A 26,115-nucleotide genomic window follows, 5' to 3' on the forward strand; every position below is an offset into this window, starting at 1 on the left:
TCTCTGAATGCACCTTGACCATTCCTGCTTCTCATGGTCCTGTGTTTCTTCTCTGTACTCCCCATGTCACCTCTCCTTAAGCCCCTTAGAAAACCATCTGCTTCTAATTCTATTTTCTTCCTTTCCCAGCAGTTTTTATCAATGTCTGTCCAGCGTGGGGCTGTGATGTGACCCTGTTGATTTTTTTTTTTTTTTTAAATCCAGTTGGAAAGCTTCCAGTGTCCTCTCAGAGATTTAAGTGTGCATGTCGTACTCTGACCTCTGTGTGAGTCAGTCATGATCTCCCACCTTCCAAGCCTTGCCCCTGCTTGGGTGCACTCAGACCTTCAGACAATGTATCCCATTATGATGCTTTGAAAGTTGGTAATGGACCATGGTGATGCACACAGTGCCCAGAATACAGAAGGAAAGCCTCATCTAAACATACAGCAAAAAGTCAGTGGAAGATGAGAGGGAGAATACAGGAAAATATTGAGTGCTTATGTTTGGGAAGTAGGATGATAGATAACTTTTCCCTTTAAAAATATACACATATACATGTTTACTTTTCCTATGAGGTCATTAAAATTGTTTCTTTTAAAGGGAAGAAAAAGCCAATCAACATGCCTAGAAACCTCCTGGACTTACAGAGGGGAAAATTGAGCTCTTCTTGGAACTTGCCATTTGGACTGTTGTATCATGTTACCAGTAAACTCAGAGTGGGGACTCTGGCTTCTCCAGCTGAGTTCTCTGTCCTGCAGTACACAGTGGCCCCAACCCTTCCGTGCCCAATGACTGCCACCCAAATCCAGCTTCCATTTTGCAGATAGCCATGATACCTCTCATAATGTACCGTCTTTATCATCACATTTTGAAGGCACACCAGTATAGTTTTGGGTGAAAGCCCCGAATTGGCAAAGATGATATAGACCCAGCTCCTCACACGATGAGGTGGATTTGTCATGTGTCATTTAACGTAAAGCTACACACAGGGCATAGTTGGTTCACAGAGCCCTGCCCTTGGGATCGGATTGAAAGTGGGCTTGACGCTAGATAAAGAAGTGTGCAAGTGTAGTCAGGGAGACAAGAAATGCCAAGGGAGAAAGAAGGAGGAGTGTTGGGTGCAGGATAGAACCAAGTTCAAGGTTCTCCTTTCATTGGAAAGCTGCTGCTGTTAAAATCCCTGCAGGGTTTTGTTGCTGTCTTTTATTGATGCAGTGCTCTGTTGTGGCATAAACCTTAATAATTTGAAGGTTCCCAGTTTATCATGACAAAATGATTCTCATTTATTCCAAGCTTAATAAATATTAACATATTTAAGTACAGATTAAATACACTAAATCCATCTATCTATATTACAAATATCACGTAGTAGGAACTATGTTTTAACTCTAGGTTCTTGCACAAAACTTTAATTCTTTTTTGCCGGGATTGTATTTTGTCTGATTTTATATCAAAGGCCTATGATTGTGTCATGTCTGGAGTCTGCATTATTGTTGCTCTTTTCTGCCTGCGTCTCACTCCATGCTGATCAGGGAACTGGGAAGCACATATCAGTTAAGCATCTTCCTGGGCTGGTGTGCCAGGAAAGGTTGGGTTGGAGTATTGTCCTAACCCTGCTTCCTACCTTGTGGTCAGTCAGTTTGTCCTGCACTGACAGGGAAGCAGGCTGGGTGAAGAAGTAGGATAGAAAGTAGACAAGATGGCAGAGTACTTTTAAGCCCTGGCCTAGGACCTGGTAATATAGTTAGAAAAAAGTGGATATAAAAGATGCACTTGCAGCCGTGTTAATGATTTACAGACCAAGTGCCGTGACATGAAGGAAGGGCAGCTCTGTTTTAGAGTAGTGGCTACATGTACTCAAGCAGATCCCTCTTTGTGGCCCCCAGGTCTTCCCTTCCCCCATAAGAAAAAAAAAAAAAGAAAATTTTAATTTTGTCAACCCATCAGGACTCTCAGTGCCAGGCCATCCTCCTCTTTTTGGTTATAACAGAAAGTATTAACTGTGTTTTAAAACTTTCCCTTTTTCTTTGGCTGCTAACTGAACTTTATGGTGAGAAAGCATGCCTCTCCTCACCTCCACATGGCTTTTTTTTCCTTTTTTTTTTTTTTTTTTTCATACCAGGGATTGAACCCAGGAGTGCTTTACCATTGAGCCACATCCCCAACCCCTTTTATTTTTTATTTTGAGACAGAGTCTCACCAGGTTATTAGGGCCTTGCTAAGTTGCTGAGGCTGGCTTTGAACTTGCTTGTGATCCTCCTGCATCCCACCTCCTGGATCACTGAGATTACATGCATGTACCACCAAGCCTGACGCTAACTGAATTCTTTAAAGGAATGTTTACAGAGGCCCTATAAAGTTTTTCTTCCCCCTGCCCAGATCCAAATGTTGGTCCCTAAGCCCCAGTGAGATGGTGTTTGGAGATAGACCTTTGGGTGGTGATTTGATTCAGATGAGGTCATGTGTGTAAATCCCTCATCAATGGAATTAGTGCCCTTATAAAAGGAAGAGACTCCACAACTTCCTCTCTCTACCATGTGAGGATATAGTAGGCAGGAAGTCAGAACGATGGTCCTCACAGAATGATACCCTGATCTTGGAACTTCCCTCCAGAACTGTGAGAAATACATATCTGTTTAAGCCGCTGTGTCTGTGGTGTTTTGTTATAGCAGCCCAACCTAAGATAGATAGCTCTGTTCCCTATCACTTCCTGGTTGCCAGCATGGATTTTGCACACAGCTTCGTGGGGTGAAGTTTGAAAGCTCTCTGCATCATGCAGTCATTTTTTATTCTTTTTAGGTCTAGTTTTGGTCCTTATAGCACCTTGTGCTACAGACAGGAAAGGTTCAAGGGTGAGGAAATTGGTCTCACCATGCCTCTAGAGAAACTGGGAAGCAGAAAGGCCTCCTAGGTCCTACTCCATCTTCCTTGGCAGAGCCGGGTGGCTGTAGTATCAGGATTTGTAGAGGCCAGAGCTGGAGAGGAGGAGCGCACAGTGGGGGTACTTGGAGCCGTGCTGTAAACAAGCTGTTTTTCTGCAGATGGCTAAACAGCACAGATTGGGAAATCATGATCTTAGCTTTTAGTAGTATATTTTCTGTTTGTGTTGGGTGACTCATTGGTCTGTGTCTCTGATTATTTATGTTCAAATCTGGAAGGAAATTTATTATTGCTATAATAGTGTGGGTGGTTGATTTGGGTCACCAGGGAGGGACCGCTTTCTGAATGCATTTCTTAAGAAAATGGTATTAATTTTAGTTCAAACAATTGTCTTTGACAGAGATAATGCCTTTTGGCCAGTGTTTGAAAAGCAGGATGTATTTTTAAACTTTAATAGTCATGTCACTGTTAATGGATGAAGTCATTGCTTAATTATTTTGAAATAATTTGTTTGAAATATACCAGGTTCTCTAGTATCACATTGTCACATAATGTGATACCACCAGTTAAGGTAAAATAACCTAGAGTAACTGAGTAAAATAACTGAAAAAGTACTGAATGTCAAAAGCCAGGAGTTTTCAAACTTTGGTGTACGTTATTAGAATTTCCTGTTGTGTGAATCCAGGCTGCTGGTCTACCCCAGGGTTTGTGATCCAGCAAATCTGGGTGGGTGGGGCTGAGACCCTGCATTTCTAAGAAGCTTCTAGGGCATCTGCTGCTGGTGGGGGGACTACACTTTGAGAACCACTCCTGTAAACTAACAGCAACCCACGTGCTGTTGTCAGTCAGGCACCTCTTACCTTCTGTGCCCATAGTGAGGTCCACACAGAGCCAGTTTGATCAATAACTGTAGCCATGCAGCCACATAGCATTAATGACGTAAATGACAAATGTTGGATGGTCTAACGTTTTTAAAAATCCATGTGTATGAGACCAGAAGGCCAAGTGTGGGTGTCAGGGTAAATCCCCATGTGGTTCCTGTTCACTGGCTCTCTGACACAACTTAACGACAAGGCATTTTTTCATGTCTGCACCCCAGTCACTTGGGCCTGGAGTCTGTGCCCCAGAGGACCTTGTAGTCCTGTTTGCTGCTTTCCCTTCTTAGTCTTCCCCGGAATGCTCCAGGATGACCTGATCTGCTTCTCTGGGCCCCTCTTGCATTTATTATCTGTGCTCAGAATGGCTGAGATGCTCGGCCACAGTTTACACCAGCCAGTGCTATGGGTCCAGAGAGGAGGTGCCTCAGTACCCAGCTAGACAGGGAGCAACAGGAAGAAGCATCTCGGAGGGCATGACCTTAGAGCTGAACTTTGGTGGAGGAGGAGGGGAGATAAGGAAAGGCCAAAAGGACCTCTCAGCTCTTGCGGAAATGGGCGTCCCTGCTCACCTCTGCCTCCATGTGACCATGGGTCCTGGACACATCAAGGCTTTGATGAGGGGCCTCCTGTTGGGGGAAGCTGCTTGGAACTACACTGCTATTTCATTTCTTTCTTTGCAAAACATGAGTTTCTCACCTCAAGTACCCTCCAGTACACCAGTGTTCCTTGTTATCCCTACTTGTCTGAATGTGGAGTAGTCTAAGCAAAGAAAAGATTTTACCAATGGATTTCTTTATTTGGGGAACAAAATAAATAATGATGTTAATAAGAATTCAACACTTAACTCTTGCCCAAGCACTGTCTAAAGTGCTTTCAAGCGTTTTCCATTTAATGCCCACAAGAATGCTGTGGAGACGGATGCTATTAATGTCAGTGATTTACGGATGGAAACTGAGGCACATAAGCAAGCAGCTACCCTGGTGTGATAAGGTGCTTTCTCCTTTTCTCTTTGCATTCATTCCTGTTGCCCTGAGGCATTGGAATGAGCAGGCCTGGGGTCTGAGTTCTAGTCCTAATTCCACTGACTGACTAGCTGTATGTCCCAAGCTCTTGTCATTTAGGGATTAAAACAGTCTCCAGTGTATCTGGTGGTTGTGAGGATGAAATCAGTGGGCACTTGTACACTGCTCAGAAACTGGGACTTTGGACCTCTTTGAGCCTCAGTTTTCATATCTGGGAAGGGAAGAGGGTTGAGCGAGGTCATCTTCTAATATCCCTTTCAGCTCAAGAGTTCCAGTGCTTCTCAGAGTGCTGACCATATCCTTCATGGCTCTGAAGAAGGAAGGAAAAATGAATATGGAGTGGAGGGGCAGCAATTATGCAGTGGCTGCTGGCTGGACACTGCCTGGCTTCTGAGCACACTCCTCGGGGACATGTTCTGTTGGCATGCACCAAAGGGCTTCTGTGGGCTACAGTTTGAAATCAGTGCGATATAAGTGGGAATAGAGCAAACTATTACAAAGGTCAGCATTTTGTATTCTGACTAAGGTTGAATATTTGTTTCTCTTTAGTTTTTTATCTTTTATAAAAAGAGGAGAGCCCTAACTTTCAGCCTCCAAAAGTAGCATCACTCCCCTTGCAAATTCAAAAACAAATGTCATTTTTTTCAAACTATGTAATTTTATCACATGCATTAAATTTTTTTGAGAGCTTTTTTTTTTTTTTTTTTTTTTTTGGTTCTTCCCAAGCTTCTGTACACCTCAGCTTTGAGAGCCATGGCCTCCCCACCACTGGGGGCAAACAAAGCTCTTAGTGCTTCCTGCCCCTGTAGATGAGCTCCGACTGGAAGGGAGGAAGCCAGAGGCAGACCAGAGTTCCTGCTAGGTCTGCCGTCTGCTTCCTCCTCAGTCCTGTGCTCTGTGACTCCTCCTGGCTCTCTTCCCCAGAGTCCTACTGCTGTGTGACCTTGATGGCTTCTTCTTCTCCTTCTCCTTCCAACCTTCTCCTTAGAGCTGCTGTCATAGCCCGGACCAGGCCAGGTGTGGGCTTTTGGCTCCCTCATCTCTGTCATCTTCACATAGCCTTGGCAGATGGCTAGTTTTGGAGAGAGTGAGGATGAAGATCTCTGCAAGGCTTCTGCTTCTGTTCTGCAGATCATGGCTGCCTTTTTGAATTTGTGTGCCTGCCTCCCCATCCTTCTCCTCCCCGCCTCTCCATTGCTTCCCATCTCAGCCAGGGCTTGGCTCTATTCTGAGTTCATATCTCTTTTGCAAACACTTGTCCACACTGTTTTGTAATGGCCTTCCGTTTGGCTGATCCATGGGGCCCATGTAATCCCTAATGGCCAGTTTCTTTCTAGTACTGAAGAATGTATATAAGAAACCAATTTTATCTTTTAAAAAATCCTCAGTCTTCTGGACTACCCAGTGACTTAGTAATACAGAGGTTGGCCAGGCATTCAAGACCTCTCACTGAGGCTCACCAACCTTGTCTTCTCTTTTCACATGTGTTAACATCTGGTCCTTAGCCAAAGTGGGTCATTAGCAAGGGTGAGTTGATAATTACCTGTGAGCCTTATTTGTACTGATCCATTTACTTGAACTCTCTCCCATCATTTCCACCTGTCTGAATTTTACCTGTTCATCAAGTATGGACCTCTTTCTGAAAAAAATGGTGTTCATGTTGCTGTTAAGATTGATGGTTGACAACCTATTGGGTGTTTATTTAGGGGCTGGGTTTTTTTCCTCCCACATAATAATCCTTTGCAATAAGCAATATTATATAAGTTTTGCATACAAATGAAACTGAGGTATGAAGCGATCATGTAGCCTGTTTGGGTTTGACTAATTAGATTCCTGGTGGAGCCAGGATTTGATCTCAGACATGGCTCCAAACTGTTAACCTGATAAATGGCAGGAATCATCCTTCTTTCCTGAACTTCCTAGAACACTTTCTTTGTATTTCCTTTATTCTCATAGTCATGCACTTCTCTCTGTCACCCTGTTGAAATATGAGGTACTGTATCTTGTTCATACCTGGATTTGTAGCAACATTTCCATGCATGTGGCAAGAACTTAAAATTACTTTTTTCATTATACAAATTAATTTTTACAGTATTACATTTTTCTATTGCTAGACTAACATGTAATATAACTGTAGAAAATAATGAGATTCTTGTTGGATTATTTTCCATAAAACATCCAAAGAAGTCCTGGCAGAATTGAGACAATCTCGGGTAAATGAATCTACTCATGGGGGGTATTCCTTGTGCATTGGGCATGGGAACATGGCAGAGAATGCAGAAGTCTCTGCCTTCCTGGCCTCTGCCTCCTATTGTAGTAGAGGTAAAGTTGTTTATAGTCTGTAAACAGTTTGACAGCCTTAAGTCTACATGGTCATTTTAGTTTTTTTTTTTTTTTTTTTTTTTTTAAAGAAATGTTCTTTGGCTGTTGGTAACAACAGATGCTGCAGATGTTAATCCCTGTTGTCATTACCCTCCTCCAGAGAGTTCATGTTCAGTTTGAATCTTCCTTTCCAAAAGCTACTCATGTTATTGAAAGAGGGCAACTGAAAATTTCGAAAAGTTACTTTTTCTTTTGGCATGAGAACTCAGGATTTTCAGGAGGGCTGGGAGAGTATAAAATGTTCTGTTGTGGGCTAACACATGGCAAAAAGCCAGAAATTTGGAGAATAAAGACCTGTGTCTTCATTTTCTTCCCGGAGCTTCTCTTCCAGGACATTAACATGGGATTTAATGTCATGTCTATAAAGGGAGAACTGCAGCTCAAGATTTAATGTTTGTGTTTTGTGAAAGTGCAAGCCCCTGCATTCCATGCTTTAGAGAGTCAGATACTGGGCAAGGAGGAAAGTGTGTGTGTGTGGCTTTCCCTCCTTTTCTGTCACAGTACTGATTCTGGTCACAGCAGCAATCCAGTGTTATACTCTTCCCTGTACATTTGTGAGCAGAGAAAAAGAAGAGAGTAGCAGCCAAGGTTGTTGGAAAGTAATTTGGCATCCAAAATATGCACCAGCATGGATTATATTTACAACTCTTTTGGGAATGTCACAGCAGTGATTTAAATGGAGACAATTGTCTCTTAGTACCCCTGAATTATGACTGGTTTTAAATTCTTAGAACCCATTGGAAGCTGTTGTCTGGAAGTCTACATCACTTAAGCATTCTACATCCCGTCATTAAAGAAGATGTCAGAATAGTAAAATCTAATCCTGGACTAGTGCGTTGTCCCAGCCCTTTGGTTTTGTGGCTTTGTAGACTTTATAAATATGTCTGTCAGTGCCTGTGGTCTCCACATTCAGGCAGTTGGAGGTGAATGTCATTTTTCACATTTCGCACTGAGGGACTGGAACCCCAAAAGGCATTTGTGTTTATAAAGAGGCACCAACAGTTTGGGTGTCTGGGAGGAGGGGCAGCGGGTGGAGCAGCCCCAAGGCAGCCTCTGTCCTGCTGAACTGGGCCTTTCTACCTGGGCCTCTGGGAGAACACAATAGAGTGAAGAAGCCTGATCACCAAGATTGCTCTGGAAACTATTAGAAATGTAAAAGTGGCCCTTCTTAGACCACTTAGCACAGTGAACGTAAGGGACTTGATAAATACTGGTGTGGTTGGCTTAGGAATTATCCGTGTTAAAAATAATGCCCATATTTATTGTGAGAGCAGGGTTCGCAGCCAACAGCCATCTAACATTTTCACTATATTTCCCTGCTTAAGCCCCTGTGTATGTGAATCCACATGTCACAAGATTGTACCCAAAAACATGCGTGCAAAAAAGAACTGATTGCAATACTACTACCTTGTCCCAAATCTGGATCCTGTTGCATTGATAAGAAAACAGCCCACTTGGCCTGATTGAGCCAGGCCAAATTTAGAACAAACAAATATGTTAATTATTCCCGCTTACAAATTACCAAACTACTTTGTAATTAGTCTATTCTTTTTTTAAATATTTATTTTTTAGTTTTAGGTGGACACAATATCTTTATTTTACATTTATGTAGTTCTGAGGCCATGCATGCTAGGCGAGCACTCTATCACTGAGCTACAACCCCAGCCCCATAACTACTCTATTCTTAACATGAACAAAAGATAATATTTTAAAAGTTCATTCTTAATTATAAACTCTTAAAAAAATTAGTAATTTTACCACATTAAATACATTTGGGTGAAGAGGATATATTTTTAATCTCTTCCTAGGGTTGTGTAGAGAAAAGTGAGTTTGTTTGTTTTCTCTTTGAATCGGGGATTCTCATAGGGTGATTTTGTCCCTCCTGCCCATTTAGTGATATCTGGAGGCATTTTTTAAAAATTGTCATTACTGCATGGCTTGACACTACCATCGTCTTATGGGTATTGCACAGGGATGCTCCAAAACATTCTGCAGTGCACAAAACCATCCCTTGTGACAAAGGATTATCCAGCCAAAAATGTCACTAGTGCTGAGGTTAAAACCCTGCTATAAACTATTAGGTTTATTTTCTGACCTTTACAAAGTATCAACTTTTATTTGGCTTATCCACGGGGTGAAATCAATACTGATAATAATTTCTTCGTGTTCTGTCTTTGGCTTTGATACTCTGACCAAGTTTGGGACAAATTCTTGTCACGTGTGAAAGGCCTAAATTCAGACAGTTTCCAGCAGCAGCATTTGAACTATTCTGTCAGTGATAACTGGGATGGAAGGAAGAGCTTCCTCAATGTGGTGGTAAGCCCATGGGGTTGTATAAAGGCCAAAGAGAAGTGCAACGTGGAACCGTACTGTTCAGAGTGTGCTTCCGCAGCCAGCAGTAGCTGCATCATCTGAAGCCTGATAGAATGCAGACTCTTGGCCTCCCCTCAGTCAGACTCAATCAGAGTCTGATTTTACAAAGATCCCCTGTGTAATGCTTGTGCAGTCAAAGTTAGAGAAGCAAGACTAAGTACTTCTAATTTTGCAGGAAAATATACCTTGCTTCAAATCATGGCTCTGCTCTTACTTGCCATATGACTTGACTCAGTTACAAACTCTCTTAGTTATTTGGGCTTCGAAATGGGGATAATAATGTCACCTATTTCATGAGAATCAGATAAGCTTATTTGTGTCAAAGACTTCTCTCTCAACAAACTGTAGCTAATGATTGACACTCAGGAGGAGAAAGTAAACAGGAAGGATGGAACTAGAGGAAGGAGGGCTGATGAAGAGAGCCCTTGTTCATCAATAGGGTTGAAAAGGGAAGAGGATTTCCTGGTTGGCTGCACCTGATGGTCAGTGGGGCTTCCCCCTCTGTTAACGTGCACAGGCCCTGGTGCTCCCGCACTTGCACTAAAGCCCAACCTGGTGCTGCTCTCTGCTGCCTTACTACCTGCCCCCATCAGGCAGGACTTCTCACAAGTTCCTTTTTTGAAACAGTCCTTTGCAGGTCAGTGGGAGTGTAACTGCTTCCTGTATGAGAGAAAGCAGAACTTTAATCATGATGCATGTGTAGCAGAGATGTTAAGAGAGGAAAGGAAAAAGAAAGGAAAAGACTTCAAGCTGCAGAATAAGAGTACTGACAGAGTTCCTTTTAAATAATAATTAATTTAAACATGTTCAGTAATGACTAATCTTAAGTATGTATTGGCGGGGGTGTGATTTGTTTTTAACTATTTTGCAGGAGGACACTTTTTCAACTTATTTTAATCAAAATAGATTTGTACTATTTTCCTTTAAGTATAAAAGTGTCTATTGTTACACATTTAGAAAATTCAGGAAATAATAACAGCATGCCAAAACCCAGGACCTGTTTACTCTTCCTTCATGCAGTACTTATTTATGTATCACCTGCTGGTACTCAGTGCTCAGCTGCTATGCTCAGTGATGAGCAAACCATTGTTCAAGGAAGGAAGATTCTAGCTACCTTTCTTTTCAATATTTTTATAATTAAGTAGGTAAAATTTCAGTGCATTTCTTTTCATCATTTTTTCTGTGCCCCATATGTAAGACAATCGATAAGAGCTAATATTTATTGCATTCTTGCTGTATGTTGGGCTCTGTTCTAGGTGTTTTGTATCTTATGTATTAATTCAGTCGCTTTATTGCTGCTCTGAGACATTTGACTGTTCTTTCCACTTCACAGGTCAGGAAGTTGAGGCATCTTAGAGAGGTTAAGTAGCTTGCTAAATATTACACAGTCAATAAATGGCAGAGTCTTGATGAATATTCAGTCAGCCTGGCTCCAGAGCCTCCTCTGTTTATCACTAAACTGTGCTGCCTTTCACACTGTTTATAGAAGAGATGATACTTGTATTAACCAGCAAGAAAATACCCCCAACTTAATGAAGGTAAATGGTTTATTTAACTCATAGTTTGGGAGGTTCAAGTCCATTGTGGGCTAGAACCTCATTGGTTTGGACCTCTATTGAGGGCACTGGATTCCAGTGGCAGGAGTATGCTTAGGGTAAGAGGTCACATCTTGAGCCAGGAAGCAAAGAGAGGGGTAGAGACCAGGATCTAAAATTCTCTTTGGAGGACACAGCCCCAGTGACCTCAGGGTCTCTCCCTAGGTCCCACCTCTTAAATGTCCATGAACCTTTAATACCACCACCCTGGAGACCAAGCCTTTATGTATAGGTCTTTGGGAAGTTACACCCAAACCATAGCAATACTATATAGACAATTTTGATTTGCACTTTTTCGTTGAATATTACACACAAACATCCTTTCTCTTATAATGAGATAAACTTTCTAGTTATTTCTAAAGGAAGTAGAATTTTTATTTTAAAAAATCGTAATGAAATAGGAATGTATGGCGCTCTTTAATTTAGAGCTGCACATTTGACTGCTTACAGAGATCATAAAGCATTCTTATTTAGTGTTTATATTTTTTAATCCAGCAATATTAAGAGGAGTTAAGATGGTCAGGTTACTTTAAGAAATTAAACATTTTGTACTCTTGTTTGATCTCATAGATTTAATTGAGGAAAACAAGTCCAACTTTAGATAAAGATAGCAGTAATGTCGATGACTATTATGGAAATTACGGAAATGTGGAATGGTATTGGAGCTATTAACTAGAAGAGCTTGTAGGTTTGTGTTATGGGTGGTTGAGAGGCTCAGGCTGCCTGTGAAGGTTTTTCATGGTGTGTGTTGAGAAACCATGGTTTTATTTGCAAAGATTCAGTTTACACAGAAGCATGTTAAGTCCCATGAAATCCAGTTATACAGGAACCTCCGCTGGTCTTCATAGATAGGGTCACAGTGAGAGGGTGGGACATTCTCTGTACATATTTATGTGGTATTTGTGAGTTATGACAACAGTGTGTGCCAGCAATGTATTTTCTACAGGTGAGAAAGGTATAGATTTATAAAAGGTAAATAGATTTAAACTAATATATGGACATTGAAAAACCCACAACACAGGGAAACATTGAGTAGGAGGAATATCTAGCAAGAATAGGCTCTGAGCTAAGCAGATATGGGATGGAATCTTGTCCACCTGTTTATTCCTTATAAAACTTTGAGTAAGTTACTTGGCCTTTCTGACCTTAGTTTCCTTGTTAGGCTAATATTGCTTTCTGGATTTGTCATCAGGATTAAATGAGTCTGTGTGAAAATGCCTGGCACAATGCCCAGCCTAGATGATCTGTTAATGGTCACTGTTTTTGTTGACTATTAAACATGTTTTCATGTTTATTCAGAATACATAGTCATATAACACAGTGTGAATACATATGGAAGCCAGGATGCTTGGATTCCAATCTAGGCTTTGCTACTTTCTGGGTTTGTGATAACTTATCAAGTTACTTAACTCCCTATGCCTTAGTTTGCTTTTTTTAAAAAAAAAAAAATGGTATAGAGTACTTGTGTCTTAGGGTGATTGTGAGTGTTAAATGATTATACATACAGTCCTTAGAGCATGGTATAAAGTAACCACCAAAAGAATATTTGCTGTTATTATCAGTAGTGCTGTTATTCAATAACTTCTTTAGAATATAATGTTACACCTTAAAACTTATGTTTAAACTGCAGCAGCTTTTGCTTACATTTTGATATGTCAATGTTTCATGTTTTTGCTCTGACTTACATAAATTTTAAATTTGGTGATGTCATTATGTTTTATGTAAATGAGAAGAATTTGTTGATTGGGCACTATGTTTGAATACACATAAATTTTTTGTTGTTGCTAAAAAATTACCATTCTGGTATGTCTTCTTTCCTCCCCAGATTATTCAGAGCTGGGAGAGCTCCCCCCACGGTCTCCTTTAGAACCAGTATGTGAAGATGGACCCTTTGGCCCTGTACCAGAGGAAAAGAAGAGGACATCACGGGAGCTTCGTGAGCTGTGGAAAAAGGCTATTCTGCAACAGATACTGCTTCTCAGAATGGAGAAGGAAAATCAGAAGCTACAAGGTTGGTTTGCCATATTGAAACTGAACAGGCCTGATGATCTTAATTCATTGTGTACTAAAGTGAATCACATCAGTCATAAGCATGATTCTTAAAACAACAAAAAAATAACTTAACATACATTTCAATCATATGTTTACTTTTTCAAAGTAATGTCAACACTGTTTACCTTCTAGAGATTTAAAGTTGTCCCCCCAACTATATTAATTGTTCCTAGGTGGTCATTATTAGCACAGTGTCTAGAACTTCTGAAATACAAGTTGCAGTTTAAGCTCTAACCTCTGAAAGGTGTATTTTGTTTTGTTTTCCTCTGTCTTCCTACTTTATCCTCAGCCAGGGTCTCTACCTGGGTGTTATGTGTAAACTGATTCTATGGAAGTCCTTAAAGTTTGTAACCTTACTCTACGCCTTTTTTACTGAGTTGCAAGTAACTTGAAAAAACATGAGCCAAGCCTTGTCTGTGCTGATACCAACAGTATCAAAATAGGACAAAGATATGAAAGTTAAGATTTTGTTCATTTTCTGTTTCCATACTGATGCTTAAACCAATAAATACCATTTTTCTGAATAGCTTAAGAAGCTAAGTGTACATGGCTTGTGGAAAGAGAGCTGCCTGGATGTAAATTAATGAAGATTTTAGGAAGTCTGAACATAAATTTCAAAGGGAAACAGTAGCAGGGGTTCTGTCATGTTACCATTGCCTGAAGGAGTTTTAGGAGAGTACGTTCCATTGAGCATTACCCTGGATTGCAGATTTTTGTTTTCTTATCTTTTTTTTTTTTTTTTTAAGATCTTTTTTTAAAAGATGGACAGACACAACATCTTTATTTATTTTATTTATTTTTATGTGGTGCTGAAGATCGAACCCAGTGCCTCACATATGCGAGGCAAACTCTCTGCCGCTGAACTATAACCCCAGCCCCTAATCTTGACCTTGGTGTTTGTATAGAGCTAAAAGTCATTTTGACACCAAATCTATTATAAGACTCCTCATGAATGCATTATATCTCATATGAGTTCCAGTTGTATAGAAACCTCTACTCCTCTTTGCACTTGGTGTCATGCATGGTGCATAGCAAGTGAGCATATCCAGAAGATATTTTTGAGTTACAACAGTGTGCACTTGCAGCACAGTTTCTATGGTTGAGAACTGTACAGATTCGTGAAATATAATAAAGAGTTAAGATAGGCATATCATTTTGACCAAAAAGAATAAGTGAAATATAAAATAAAAAGACCCTTTGATATGAAATAATTCAATGATTCAAATAGCTGCTTTCAAGTGAAACCAGCTCTCTAGTGTGCAGTATTGAAGTTGAGAGAGATGAGTCATCCCATCAAAAAGCTGTGGAAGGCATTGGCACAGGGAGGGCAGTGTAGGTGAGTGCCAAGTTTTTTTCCAACTTTATTTTTCTACCATTTTCTATATGTTCTTGAAGGTAATTCTATAAGCAGGTGTCTAAAAAAACATTTGGTAAGTGTCTTAGTCAGCTTTTTAGCTGCTGTGACTGAAAGACCTGACCAGAACAACTGCAGAGGAGGAAAAGTTTGAGGGCTCATGGTTTCAGAGGTCTCAGTCCATATACAGCTAATCTATCATGGCAGAAGAGTATAGCAGAGGGAAGCAGCTCACTGATGATCAGGAAGCAGAGAGAGAGAGAGGTCTCCACTTGCCAGATACAAATATATACCCTACAGCCATGCCCCAAAGCCCCACCTCCTTCAGCCACACCCCACCTGCCTCCACTTACCACTGTTAATCCCAGCAGAGAAAATACACTGATTAGGTGAAGGCTATAACCCAATCATTTCTCCTCCAAGCCTTCTTTCATTATCTCACACCTGAGCTTTTGGAGGACACCACATCTAAAGAGATGGACATGGCGCTACTAAGTATGCCATCAGCTAAGTGAAAGCTTTGGAGCACAGCATTTTTTATTATGTTTATATTGGGCTTTTGGGAGCCTGAGACAAGAGGATCTCAAGTTCAAAGCCAGCCTCAGCAAAAGCAAGGCGCTAAGCAACTCAGTGAAACCCTATCTCTAAATAAAATACAAAATAGGGCTGAGTATGTGGCTCAGTGGTTGAGTGCCCCTGAGTTCAATCCCCTGTACCCCCACCCCCTAAAAAAAGGCGGTTACATTCCCCGTGTGGGTCAGGATGCTTAACCGTCTGTTGGCCAGCCTTCTTGCAAATGACAGCCATGTAAAATCAGGGCAGAGCTACAGAAGGGGAAAGATGCTGGATGACTTCTTTAGAACATTAGGAGAAATTGTGACTGTAAGTGGTGAGTTGAGATCAGCACCTCACAAGAGCAGAGTGTGTGCTGCTGTGCCAGTGATGACTGGGCAGACTAGGAAGAGCAGGTGGGCATTTGCTGGGTTACCTGGAACATCTTGCCAGGTGTTGCATAAGTCACTGGCCCTTGCCAGCATCTTTCTACTGCTTCCTTGTTCCATCGGGCTTTTTGGCAGTGTTTAGTTCTTATGGCCTTTTATTTTTATTACTTGAATTTGATTTTCCTTTGTAGCTCTATTATTGTTTGACATATGTTTATCTTTGTGGTCAAATCATGATCAACTTGCTGAATATAGATCAACTTGCTATATTATTCTCTACAGTCCCTGTATTTCTGAGAAAAATAATCAGCAATAACAGACTGATTGCTGGAAAATATTAATGAGTTTTTTGTGGGGTCATTTGGGAGTGCAGCTAGAACTATTATTCCATTACACCCAGGAGCAAGATTTAACAATTTTAACAAGATTTACACAGTTGGAGAGTGTACTATGTACTGGAGAGACCATCATTCTGTGATGATATTATTTTCTTCATTTGCTTCTTAAAAGAAGGTTAAATTGCATCTCTTGAAATTGACTAAGGGTTCGAGCTGACTTGGATACTCTTTGGAAAAGAAATGAAAAGGGTGCCGAAAATAACCGGGGGGTGGGGTGGGGGGGGGTGACGAACAACTTGTGTAGATTGATACAGCAGGAGTGGGAGCCGTTTATTGTAGGACAGGAGGGGTATATATACATTACACACAGCTTACCTTACTTAACATAAACTAGATACAGCAGTCAACCAATAAGGAATCTCCACACTTAACGGCTCGCTGGCGTTCCTTCACAGACCACTCCCTCTGTCAAAATGCCAGGCGCCATCTTGACTTGTTTACAGACCCTAACAAAAGGGTATGCATGAGAAAGTTGCTCCTCTGGTTAAGCCTGTTTCCTGACTTTTGACTGTAGAAATCAAATGTCTGTTGCTTCTGGAGGCATTGCATCCTGGAAGGGATCAAACCACATCACTGAAATCTACCTCACACCCTTGTAGGGTCTTGGCAGCTAATCTTGTCATTTCCTCAAAGTTACACAGCTAATTTGTGGTGGTGTTAGGACCAAAATGCATCACCTTTCTCAAGCTAGCAGGCTTCCATTGAATCTCTCTGCAAGGTTTTTGTTTGTGCAAGGCTGTGGATGGAGCCCATGGTTTCCCACATGCTAGGCAAGTGGGAAACTACTGAACTACATCCCTTTCCCTTTTTATTTTGTGACAGGGCCTTGCTAAGTTGCCCAGGCTGGCCTTGAACTTGTGATCTTCTGCACTCAGCCATCAGAGTACCTGGGATTATAGGCATGAACCATTTCACCTGGCACACCACCACCACCACCACCTATTTTTAAATACAGACGTGAACATCCTGATGCAGGACAGCAGAATGTACTTTAGTGTAACCATGATTTGGGATTAGCATGTTATTGCTTGTCAGATTAATTCATATAGCTGCATTTTATGCTTAATTAAGATTAAATGTTCATCATTATTGCATCTCCATATGATGTGATAATATTAAATTTCCAGTTGCAGGTAAAGATATTTTGATTTACAAAAGCTTTTTCCCTAAATGATGCATATTTGTTGTGAAAAATGAATTAAATCCTTAGTGTAGTTCTCCTAAAATCTCTATAAGTGTGGAGGTTATGTAATTACTGAGCCACTTAGCTTTCTGCTTCAAAAGTTTTCAAGAGATGGTAGCAGTTGGCTAGAGGGTGTTGTCTGTGAAAGCAGTTGATTAAGAGCAGAATGGAGGATGGGACAGCATGGTGGGCCTTCACCAGACCTGACATTTAGTCACAAAAGTCCAAGTTAGTTTCTGTATCCGTGTTATATGGTAACAGATGTTTAGACAACTCATGCAGGATTGCATTTGATTTCATTTAGTCATGACTCCCCAGATATGTTAGGATTCTGCAACAAAGGATGGTACTTGGGACAACAGCAAGATACCCAGAATTAGCCTTTGCAGTTTAGTCCTCAGGCCAGCTCTCTCTGGCTGTGTGAGGTTCTGTGGACTTCAGAGCAAGTTTGTTGCTTAGTGTTCTGGACTATGTTGGAGTAACCAGATGTGATGCAGAATTTACTGCCAAAGAACCTGGGCCGACACTGAGACCCCAGTGCGAACCAGTCTCTGTTCAGCACAGTGAGTCCTGAACCTGATTTTGCTGCAAGTTAGTTCATCTCTAGTGAATTTATTGTGTTTTCTCATACCTCAAACAACTTAAGGTTGACATTTTTTTTAAAGTGTGAATTTCAGAGATGTAAATTTAACAGGGCCTAGAAAAAATATTTTTCAAAATAAAAGGACAAAGTAAAGATGGTAGATGAAAAGTCCTTCAAGTTAAGAGGACAGGCAGAACTGGCCTGAAAGCACTCAGCTCCTGGAGCTGGTGAACAACCCTGGGCAAATCATTTAATCTTATGACCTTCAGTTTCTAACCCCTGAAATGAGAGATCAGACTGGAGAATCAATTTAATTGTCAGAAGTTTTCCTTTATTGATTCTCCCCTTCCAATTTGGTAATTTAGGTCTAATTCTTCTTACTAGAGTTTTAGACTGGATGGATTTGGTGGAGCACAACAGTTCTCTTCATGTATATGAGGAAGTATTGAATTACAGGAGTGGAATTCTGGTTAGCTTCAGGAAACAGAAACAAGACAACCATAGATGCTAGGTAATAGAGGCTTGGCTCTGAATAAGGAGGAACTACCCTTAGAGATTTCCTCCCTGTGTAGATGAAAAAAGAGGTTGCATTCTAACCATGCCACACACTGGGAATCTGAACACATAGCTCTTGCTTTTGACATGTTTATAATTTCATAGTAGCTGTGAAAATGAAAAGAATTGAACAGAGGTGGAATTTATCTTACAGTAGGACCAACAGGACACACTGGGGGTAAAAGGATAAGAGAAATCAAAGGTACTTCCTACGTTCTAGTGTTTCCAGGACAAGGAAGATGGGTGACTTATCCTTAACCTATTCAGCAGCTATTTCTGGTCCATCTCTTGGTAGCTGAGAGCAGCGGCCATGTGGGTATGTTGTCTACAGCTGTGGTGTCCACTAACCTGCTCTCACCTGGTTGCTTCCAGCCTCTGAGAATGACTTGCTGAACAAGCGCCTGAAGCTCGATTATGAAGAAATCACTCCTTGTCTTAAAGAAGTAACTACAGTATGGGAAAAGATGCTTAGCACTCCAGGAAGATCAAAAATTAAGTTTGATATGGAAAAAATGCACTCGGCAGTTGGACAAGGTAAGCTTATGTGGAATCGGCTAGCCAGCCTCACCCTTGCTGATGACTGGGAGAAGTGTGGAATAAAGACATGTTCAAGTCCAATGTTAATGGCCATCTGTTTTCTTTTTATCACATTGTTACCTACTCTATTTCTTGATATCTTAATTGATGTGAGTTTCATTAACTTTCTTAACTTCTTAAATTAATTATTCCCAGAAAGCATGAAGACAATAGAGAAAAATCCAGGGGTTTACTTGCCTATAAATTGCATAATGATCTAATGATATACTCTGAATTAAATGGTACACTAAGAACTAATTGTGTGGTACTCTCCAAGTACTCTAGGGAGACCACAGTGTATAGTACACAGACATGCACTTTAGGTGGCTCTAGAGTTGGATCCCAGTCCTTTCACTATGCAGTGTGACCTTAGGCAAAGTCTTAAACTCTCTGAGACCCATTGAAACACACATGGAATGCGTAGCATGTTTCTGCTATCCCATAAGGCCTCGGAGAGTAGCTGTACGGTCTAGTGTCTCAGTGTGATCTGTCAGTCTGACCTCTTACTGGTCCATGAAGAGGTAAGTACAGAACTTGATGTTAAGCATTTGGAAATGTTTCCAGCAATTTAACACAGTGACCCTCATAAAAAAACAAATGTAGACATACATTTTGTCATTTTTTTTCTCTTGTTTTGTCTTCTGCTAATTCATTTTTACTGTGAAATAGAAACATCAGTCTGCAATGGATTAGAAAATTTTTAAACTAAAAAACTGATCTTTCAAAGATAGTTTGAGAAGTATCATTTTAGAGCTTAATTTCAGTAAATGTTGCGTTCAAGTGAAATTATTTCTTTTACAAAGGCATATGCTGGCCAGAGTGGAAGCCTTCTGAGTACTGTCCTACATCTGGTTCTACTGAGTTCAAATGGACCTAGTCCTGAGTGGCCAGATGTTGGGAATAAGGGTTGCACACAGGGATTTATACCTATGTTTCTATGTACTCTATGTATGTATGCCTGTGGTTTTTTCTGACTTTATCTTCATGAAGAGGAAGTTCATTGCTAAGAGAGTGGAACAAAGCAGTTTTTGAACCATTGTCTTTTAGGCATTTAAAAACCTTCCACTGAATTTTGACAGCATCTGTGTTAGTGATCCTGTGTAGTTATTGCTGGTTTCCACTTTCCCCTTACCATGGATAAGGACCCTTAGGTTTAGAACAGCTGATAATGATGGCTAAAGGTCCACAGAACGGTCACTTTGTGGGCTCCTAGGGTTCTGACACCCACAGTGCCTTGGCTATACTGTTCTCAGAAGCCAGGAATGTATGCACAGGTGAGGACTTAGGGTCTGAATTGGTGGAAGCTTCCATTTTGACCTTTGGCAGGTGTCCTTACCTTTCTGGGATCCTGCCTCCTCCCTGGTAGCACGAGAGGCTTAGACCAAGCAGAGGACCTTAGGGCTATCTTATAGTTCTGACATTTGTAACCGTCATGGTTGTTGGATGTATACACCTCCACCTGGTTACACCAGGTGGCCCCTGACGGCTGTTTCAAAAGAGAAGGAAAGAACACTTCTGTTCTTGTTGGTGTTGCTTCTGCAGAAGGCCTTGTGTGTTCTGTGGCAGCTGTTCAGATGTTGGAGTTTCTCAGCACCTGGACATTGGTTTCTCATTGTGTATTTTAGAAGGAGACCAAGAGAAACACTCTAGGAACCTGGGCCCTGATTGGTGAAGTCTGGCAGGGATGCTGGACAGTGTACATTCCAAGATGAGCTGAAGCTCACACCTCAATGTGATGACCCTGACTTCATCACATTGCTGTGATTCAAGAGCCATCCTTCTTATGGTTTCAAGGACTTCATCAGTCAGTCAGCTTCAACATATTAAAACTGAACGGTTCCAAACAAATGACCACTGTCCGTTTGTGGAATTTAATTTAAAAATAAAAATAAATAAAATTTTTATTTTATTTTATTAAAAAAACCAGTAAGTTATTTTATAAGATAAATAAAATAAAAATACATACATAGAGTACATAGAAACATAGGTATAAATCCCTGTGTGCAACCCTTATTTCCAACAGCTGGCCACTCAGGACTAGGTCCGTTTGAACTCAGTAGAACCAAATGTAGCTATGTGACAGAAATAAAGAAATTCATAAAATTTTCCCAAGTTGAGATTAGATGGAAGTGGCAGGATTGAGAAGCTAGCAAGGGAGAATAGAAAATAATTCTGTGGAATTTCAGAATTTAGTTTGGGCCAGAATGATTTCTCTAAGTATTTCTAAATATAAACCTTAAAAAGCTGGAACATATTTTCCTAGGAATGGAATTGCAAAGTGGCCACCTGAGTAATGAGAAATATCAACCAGATGCAAACTCTGCTTAGCTTTGACCCAGCTGTACCATTTAGAAAAACTTATTCTAGAAATCAGTCAGTCAAAAAACTACTGTATGCAAGCATGCTTATTATGATATTGTGACACTGTTTAATAGCTAGACCCAGAAGAATCCAGTCATGACCATTCTATGTCATACTCCTTGAAAATGATAGAGTAGATGTCTATTTACTGACATAAAATGTTTGGGACAGGTTGTTCAGTGAGAAAAAAATATATAGTACAGTGTGGTCTTGTACAGTTAATATTTCCATAGCAAATACATGGAGAAGCGTCCTTGTGTTTGCAGATATCTGGGTTATAGACAGGGTGACATGCCCCCCCGGGTCACCAGCACAGTCCTGGTTTCCAGCTCTTGTCTTGGAATCAGTAGCCTTCCTCCTTCACTTTCAGAAGTTCCTGTTTTGGATGGTAAATTATATGTTCACTCTAGTTGTGAGTGATTTTTCACTTTCTTCTTTGTGTCTTCTGCATTTTCATCCTTCCCCCTATCCCAGTGAGCATATGATACTATTCAAAAATAAAAAGTTATTTACATGAAAGGTGGAGGAATGGCCTCCTGCCCACCCAAAACCTTGCCTATAGGCCCTGGAGAGCTCCACTACCAGGTCTCTCTATTGAGTTAGGAAAAAAGCACAACTGAGCTCACAGGGCACTCCAGGCCATTCTTAGCAAAAATGTTGGGTCCAATTTGCATGACCCTTTGCATTGATAAATCAGAGAATCTAAACTAACTCTTGAATCTCAGCATATCTGGTACTCTCTAGTGACACAGCCAGTATTCTCTTCCTCCAAAAAAACAAATTTCTGATAAGATAATGGGAATGATTTAGTAATAAGAGGAAATTATTATAAGAGGACATCTCAGAACTTGGGAATATTTTCCATTTTGCCTGAGAGTGTTCTCCAAAGAAAGCCCCACTATAAATCACTTACCATGCTGGCTGTTTTCCTGCTCATGTTTGCTTCTAGTCTGAGTCTGAAGTTAGAGTGGTATGTGTTTTATCCAAGACTGAATGGGTAGGGAAGCAGAGAAGAAATGGCACTACATAAAATAGCAGATATCAGGATTTCCTAGTTCTATGTAACAAATTATTACAACTTTGTTGCCTAAAACAACAGAAATTTTTCTTCACAGTTCTGGAGGTCCAAAGTCAAGGTGTCAGTGGGACTGCACTTGGCCCCTTCCCGCTACTGCTGGCTGCCAGCTTCCTGAGTGTGTCCACATCCTCTGCCTCTTCCGCAGTCACGCTGGCTCCCTCCTCCTCCATCTTCTTCTCTGTGTGTCTGTTATACCAATACTTGTTTCTGGATTTAGGGCCCACCTGGATGATCCAGAGTGATCTCCTCAATCCAGGATCCTTATTTAATTAAATCTGCAAAGACCCTTTTCCCACATAAGAAAAAATTAGGCTCCAGGGATTAGGAAGTGGACATACACTTTTTTGGGGAGGCACCATTCAATTTACTGCACAGAATCATCAGATTAATGCTGGGATAAACATTAGAGAAGGCATGGGATGTAGTCAGTTAATTGGGACCTATGTTTCTCCCAAAAGCCAACTTTTTTTTTTAATAATTCATAGATGTAAAAGAAGAAACAAAGTACGTATTATACCTGAAGCATTTCCAAAAGGTGCCTGCAGCAACTCAAAGCCCTTAAGAATCCCTCTCTCGTTTGTTTTTCATCCTTTTCCTTCATCCTTAAGGTTTGGCTTATTAAGTGATGGATTCCGTGAAACCTGCAATGCTCTGGTAGCAGTGAGCCAGCTGTCCTTCATCTGAGCTCTGCCTTACTTGGGTTCTGTCCCTTTTATGTGATCACAGTTCATTCTGTATTTTGTCATGCTTGCTCTTATTTTCCTAGAACATTATTAATTGGCATCAGGTTGGGGCTTGTGTCATATTCACTGGTTTAATCCCTCGAAGTGTCTTAACAGTCCCAACATAGAACGTCTTAGAAAGGTGAAAGGAGCAAAGTGAGTTGGCCCATCCAACAGCTTGAGAGCTGAGGCAGGAGGATCACAAGTTCAAAGCCAGCCTCAGCAACTTAGACCCTATCTCAAGATAAAAAATAGAAAGGAGTTATGGCTTAGTGGTTAAACACCCTGGGTTCAATTCCCAGCACCCCCCCCCCAAAAAAAAAAAACCAAAAAAAAACCCCAGAAAGGTTAAAAGAACCAGGGACAGAGCTGGGGAAGTGAGGGGAGAATGGGGGGTTGGTTGGAAGGAAGCAGGGAACAAATTTGGGGTTGTTTTCCTCCCCTTGCTGGGCTGAGAATTCATAATGCAGCAAGAAGTTGGTTCAGTGAAATGAAACACAGCTTATTTTTATTGTTAACTTGTGTTCTGTTCATAAATTGTGCCTTTATACTTTCTGCCTTCCCCCAAAGGTGTGCCTCGTCATCACCGGGGTGAAATCTGGAAATTTCTAGCAGAGCAGTTCCACCTTAAACATCCGTTTCCCAGTAAACAGCAGCCAAAGGATGTGCCCTACAAAGAGCTCCTAAAGCAGCTAACCTCCCAGCAGCACGCCATTCTTATTGACCTCGGTGAGTCTGAACTATCGACTGCAGATGGAAATGGATGGCTCCCTCCCTTGAAAAATCTGAAGAGACTGTTCAAGTTATTTAGTGATCTGCCTTTAGGTTGAGCAATCAAAATTTACGGCTGATACTTTTAATTTAAAAAGCCCTAGAGTAATCACAAATGTCCTCTTCAAGTATATAAAAATCTCTGTTTTTACTGGCAGCTCGCTTCTTCTGCTTCGTGGGGGTATTCATTAAGGCCGTTCATTAGGTCATAACTGTAGTTTACTCGGTAATTCAGGTATCGATAGGACGTTTTTATAGTCAGCTGAAGGAACATCCTGAGAAACATACAGACTTGGTTTAATTACAGGAGCTGCTCTTTACTGCTCATTCATTTGGAAAAATTGTAGGAAGCCTAGAGTGTGTGTGTGTGCATGATGTCTGCATTTGGGATGATTTTATTTTGAAAATGGGTTGACACCTTATCTCTTGGCCAGTTTTTAAAACATGAAGATAGAAACAATGTATCAGATATATGTTTAGTTGCTATAGTGGAGACATGGCTGAACTGGGACTTCATGGTGTTGTACAAAGGACCCTCCCTGTCTGGAGCCCTGCAGGGGTTGCAGTGGCCCGGTGTCCTCTTGCCTGCTGCCCTTTATAAGGGCCCGGTCTTCTCTGGTGGGGAGCAGGCTCCAGAGTAGGAGCTTGTCATGCTGTCAGTGGAGCACGTGGCCCTGCTTTCCAAGATACCTGTCCTGATTGTCCCCTGTGCAGCCTCCCCAGCGGCCCTGTCAATGCGAGGTTGCGTATAGCCCAGCAACCCCGAAGGAGGTGGCAAGCGGCAGAGAAAATACGTGGGATCAGGCAGTAGCAAGACTGTCAGTTTTCTAACCTTAAATGTTATCTTTCAGAAACTGTCCCTGGCTGTGGCCTCTTCTCCACATGCAGCCTGGACTAGGTGCTTCTGCCAAGCCCTTCCACCCCCATCCCATGCTCTTTCCCCCTTGAAGCTTATCACATTTGGTATTCATAGTGTGTTATTATTTGAAGCTAATACTTAACAGTACTTTGGGCTGAATGTTGTGTAAGAGTAATCTACTTGAGTTAGTCCTCATAACACTGTCACAGATATTGTTGAGAAATTTGAAACAGAGGTTAAGCGACTTGTTCAGAACAACACAGCCCACTTTCTGCGAAGCAGTATGGTGTCAGAACCCATGCTCTTGACTGTCCCACCTGACAGGTCCCCCCACTGCCACCCCGTAGGATATAGCCCTCTGTAGTCTGGACTTGGCTATTTCACCAGCATACCTTCCACTCTTAGGATAGTGCCTGTCACATTGTAGATGCTTAGTGACTCTTTGGGATGTTGACTGAGAGGCATTGCTCTAGCGTTGCAATTTCACGCAACTCTCACAATATACCCGAGACTAGACCTGTATATATCCTAATGAGGAATGAGGAACCTGAAGCACAGAGACATTACAGTCACCTCAGCAGAGGTGCCAGGACCTAAATCCATGTTAACTCTGCAGTACAGTAAGGCCCCACCTCCTGAAGGCCCCTGAGTCCAGAAGCTCTGTGGATTGTGATGCTGGGAGGTTGTGACAGGCCTTGGTGGCTGGAGCCCGTTTGGCCCACTGACCCCAGGGATAGCAGTTTTGTGAGTTGGCAGTAGCCTTGCTGCTAATATGATGACTAACAGAGAAAATGACATCATGTTCCTATCATGTGAAATGAAGTGAAAAATAAATTCAGGGTGGGAAGTTGAAAGGGAGTACAGAGAGTTCCTCCCGTCCCGCTGTACTCCTTCGTGGACGGGAGGAGGGAGCATTTTCCTCTTTGTTCCTCTTCCACAGTCAGAATCTCCCTCCGCCTTGTGTCGCTTGGATGTCATCACTTTTCTGTGAGGGAGGAGACAGTGCAGATCAGCCCCAGAGCCACATTCTGGCCAGGCCTCCCACACCCGACCAGGTGGCCTCTCTGCTGAGGCTGGCAGAGCCTGGCTACACTATATCCTCCTGTCCTTTCCCATCTTTAGTCTCTCCCTTCTGTGCCCCAGAGGCCAGCTGCATCATCCCCTGCCCCCCAGTGCTGACCCCTCTCCTCACCTCTTACCCAAACCTGACCTGGTCTCCATTTTCAATACCCCCCAGACACCCTCCCAAAGTCCTAAAAGAAGCACAATGTATTTTCCAACTCACTTTGTGAAGTTATCCGGGGACCCTCCCAGGGTCAGCTCCTCTCCCCCACTTGACTCTGAGAAGCCTGAATATTGACCCAGACCCAGCAGGCACTCCTCTTACCTCTCACCGAGACCATGTTGTACCCAGTCAGATGCTGAGTGTGCACTCCCTGTTTCACATACACCATGGCCACCTGGGGGCCAAATAGGTACAGAGTGAAGTCAAATCAGTCCTGCATTTCTAAAGTGGCATCCCTATGCTGGCCAGAACAGGGACTTATTGGTTTGATGTATTTTGGTTTTT

General features: G+C 41.6%; 1 protein-coding gene across 5 annotated transcripts in view; it reads left to right on the plus strand.

Annotated features, from left to right (window-relative positions):
• Tbc1d1 (TBC1 domain family member 1) overlaps window positions 1-26,115 on the plus strand; it is a 220,853-nt gene that overhangs the window by 165,653 nt on the left and 29,085 nt on the right. For all 5 annotated transcript variants that reach the window (XM_046447077.2, XM_046447305.2, XM_046447393.2 and 2 more), the window contains 3 exons: window positions 12,938-13,123; window positions 18,551-18,712; window positions 23,486-23,644. In XM_046447077.2, coding sequence (XP_046303033.1) covers window positions 12,938-13,123; window positions 18,551-18,712; window positions 23,486-23,644 — 507 coding nt within the window. The remainder of the gene's footprint in view (window positions 1-12,937; window positions 13,124-18,550; window positions 18,713-23,485; window positions 23,645-26,115) is intronic.

Source organism: Marmota monax, unplaced genomic scaffold, assembly GCF_021218885.2.
Source record: "Marmota monax isolate L192 unplaced genomic scaffold, Marmota_monax_Labrador192_F-V1.1 WCK01_AAM20220418_F8-fsc00025, whole genome shotgun sequence".
In the NCBI taxonomy this organism is placed as follows: Eukaryota; Metazoa; Chordata; class Mammalia; order Rodentia; family Sciuridae; genus Marmota; species Marmota monax.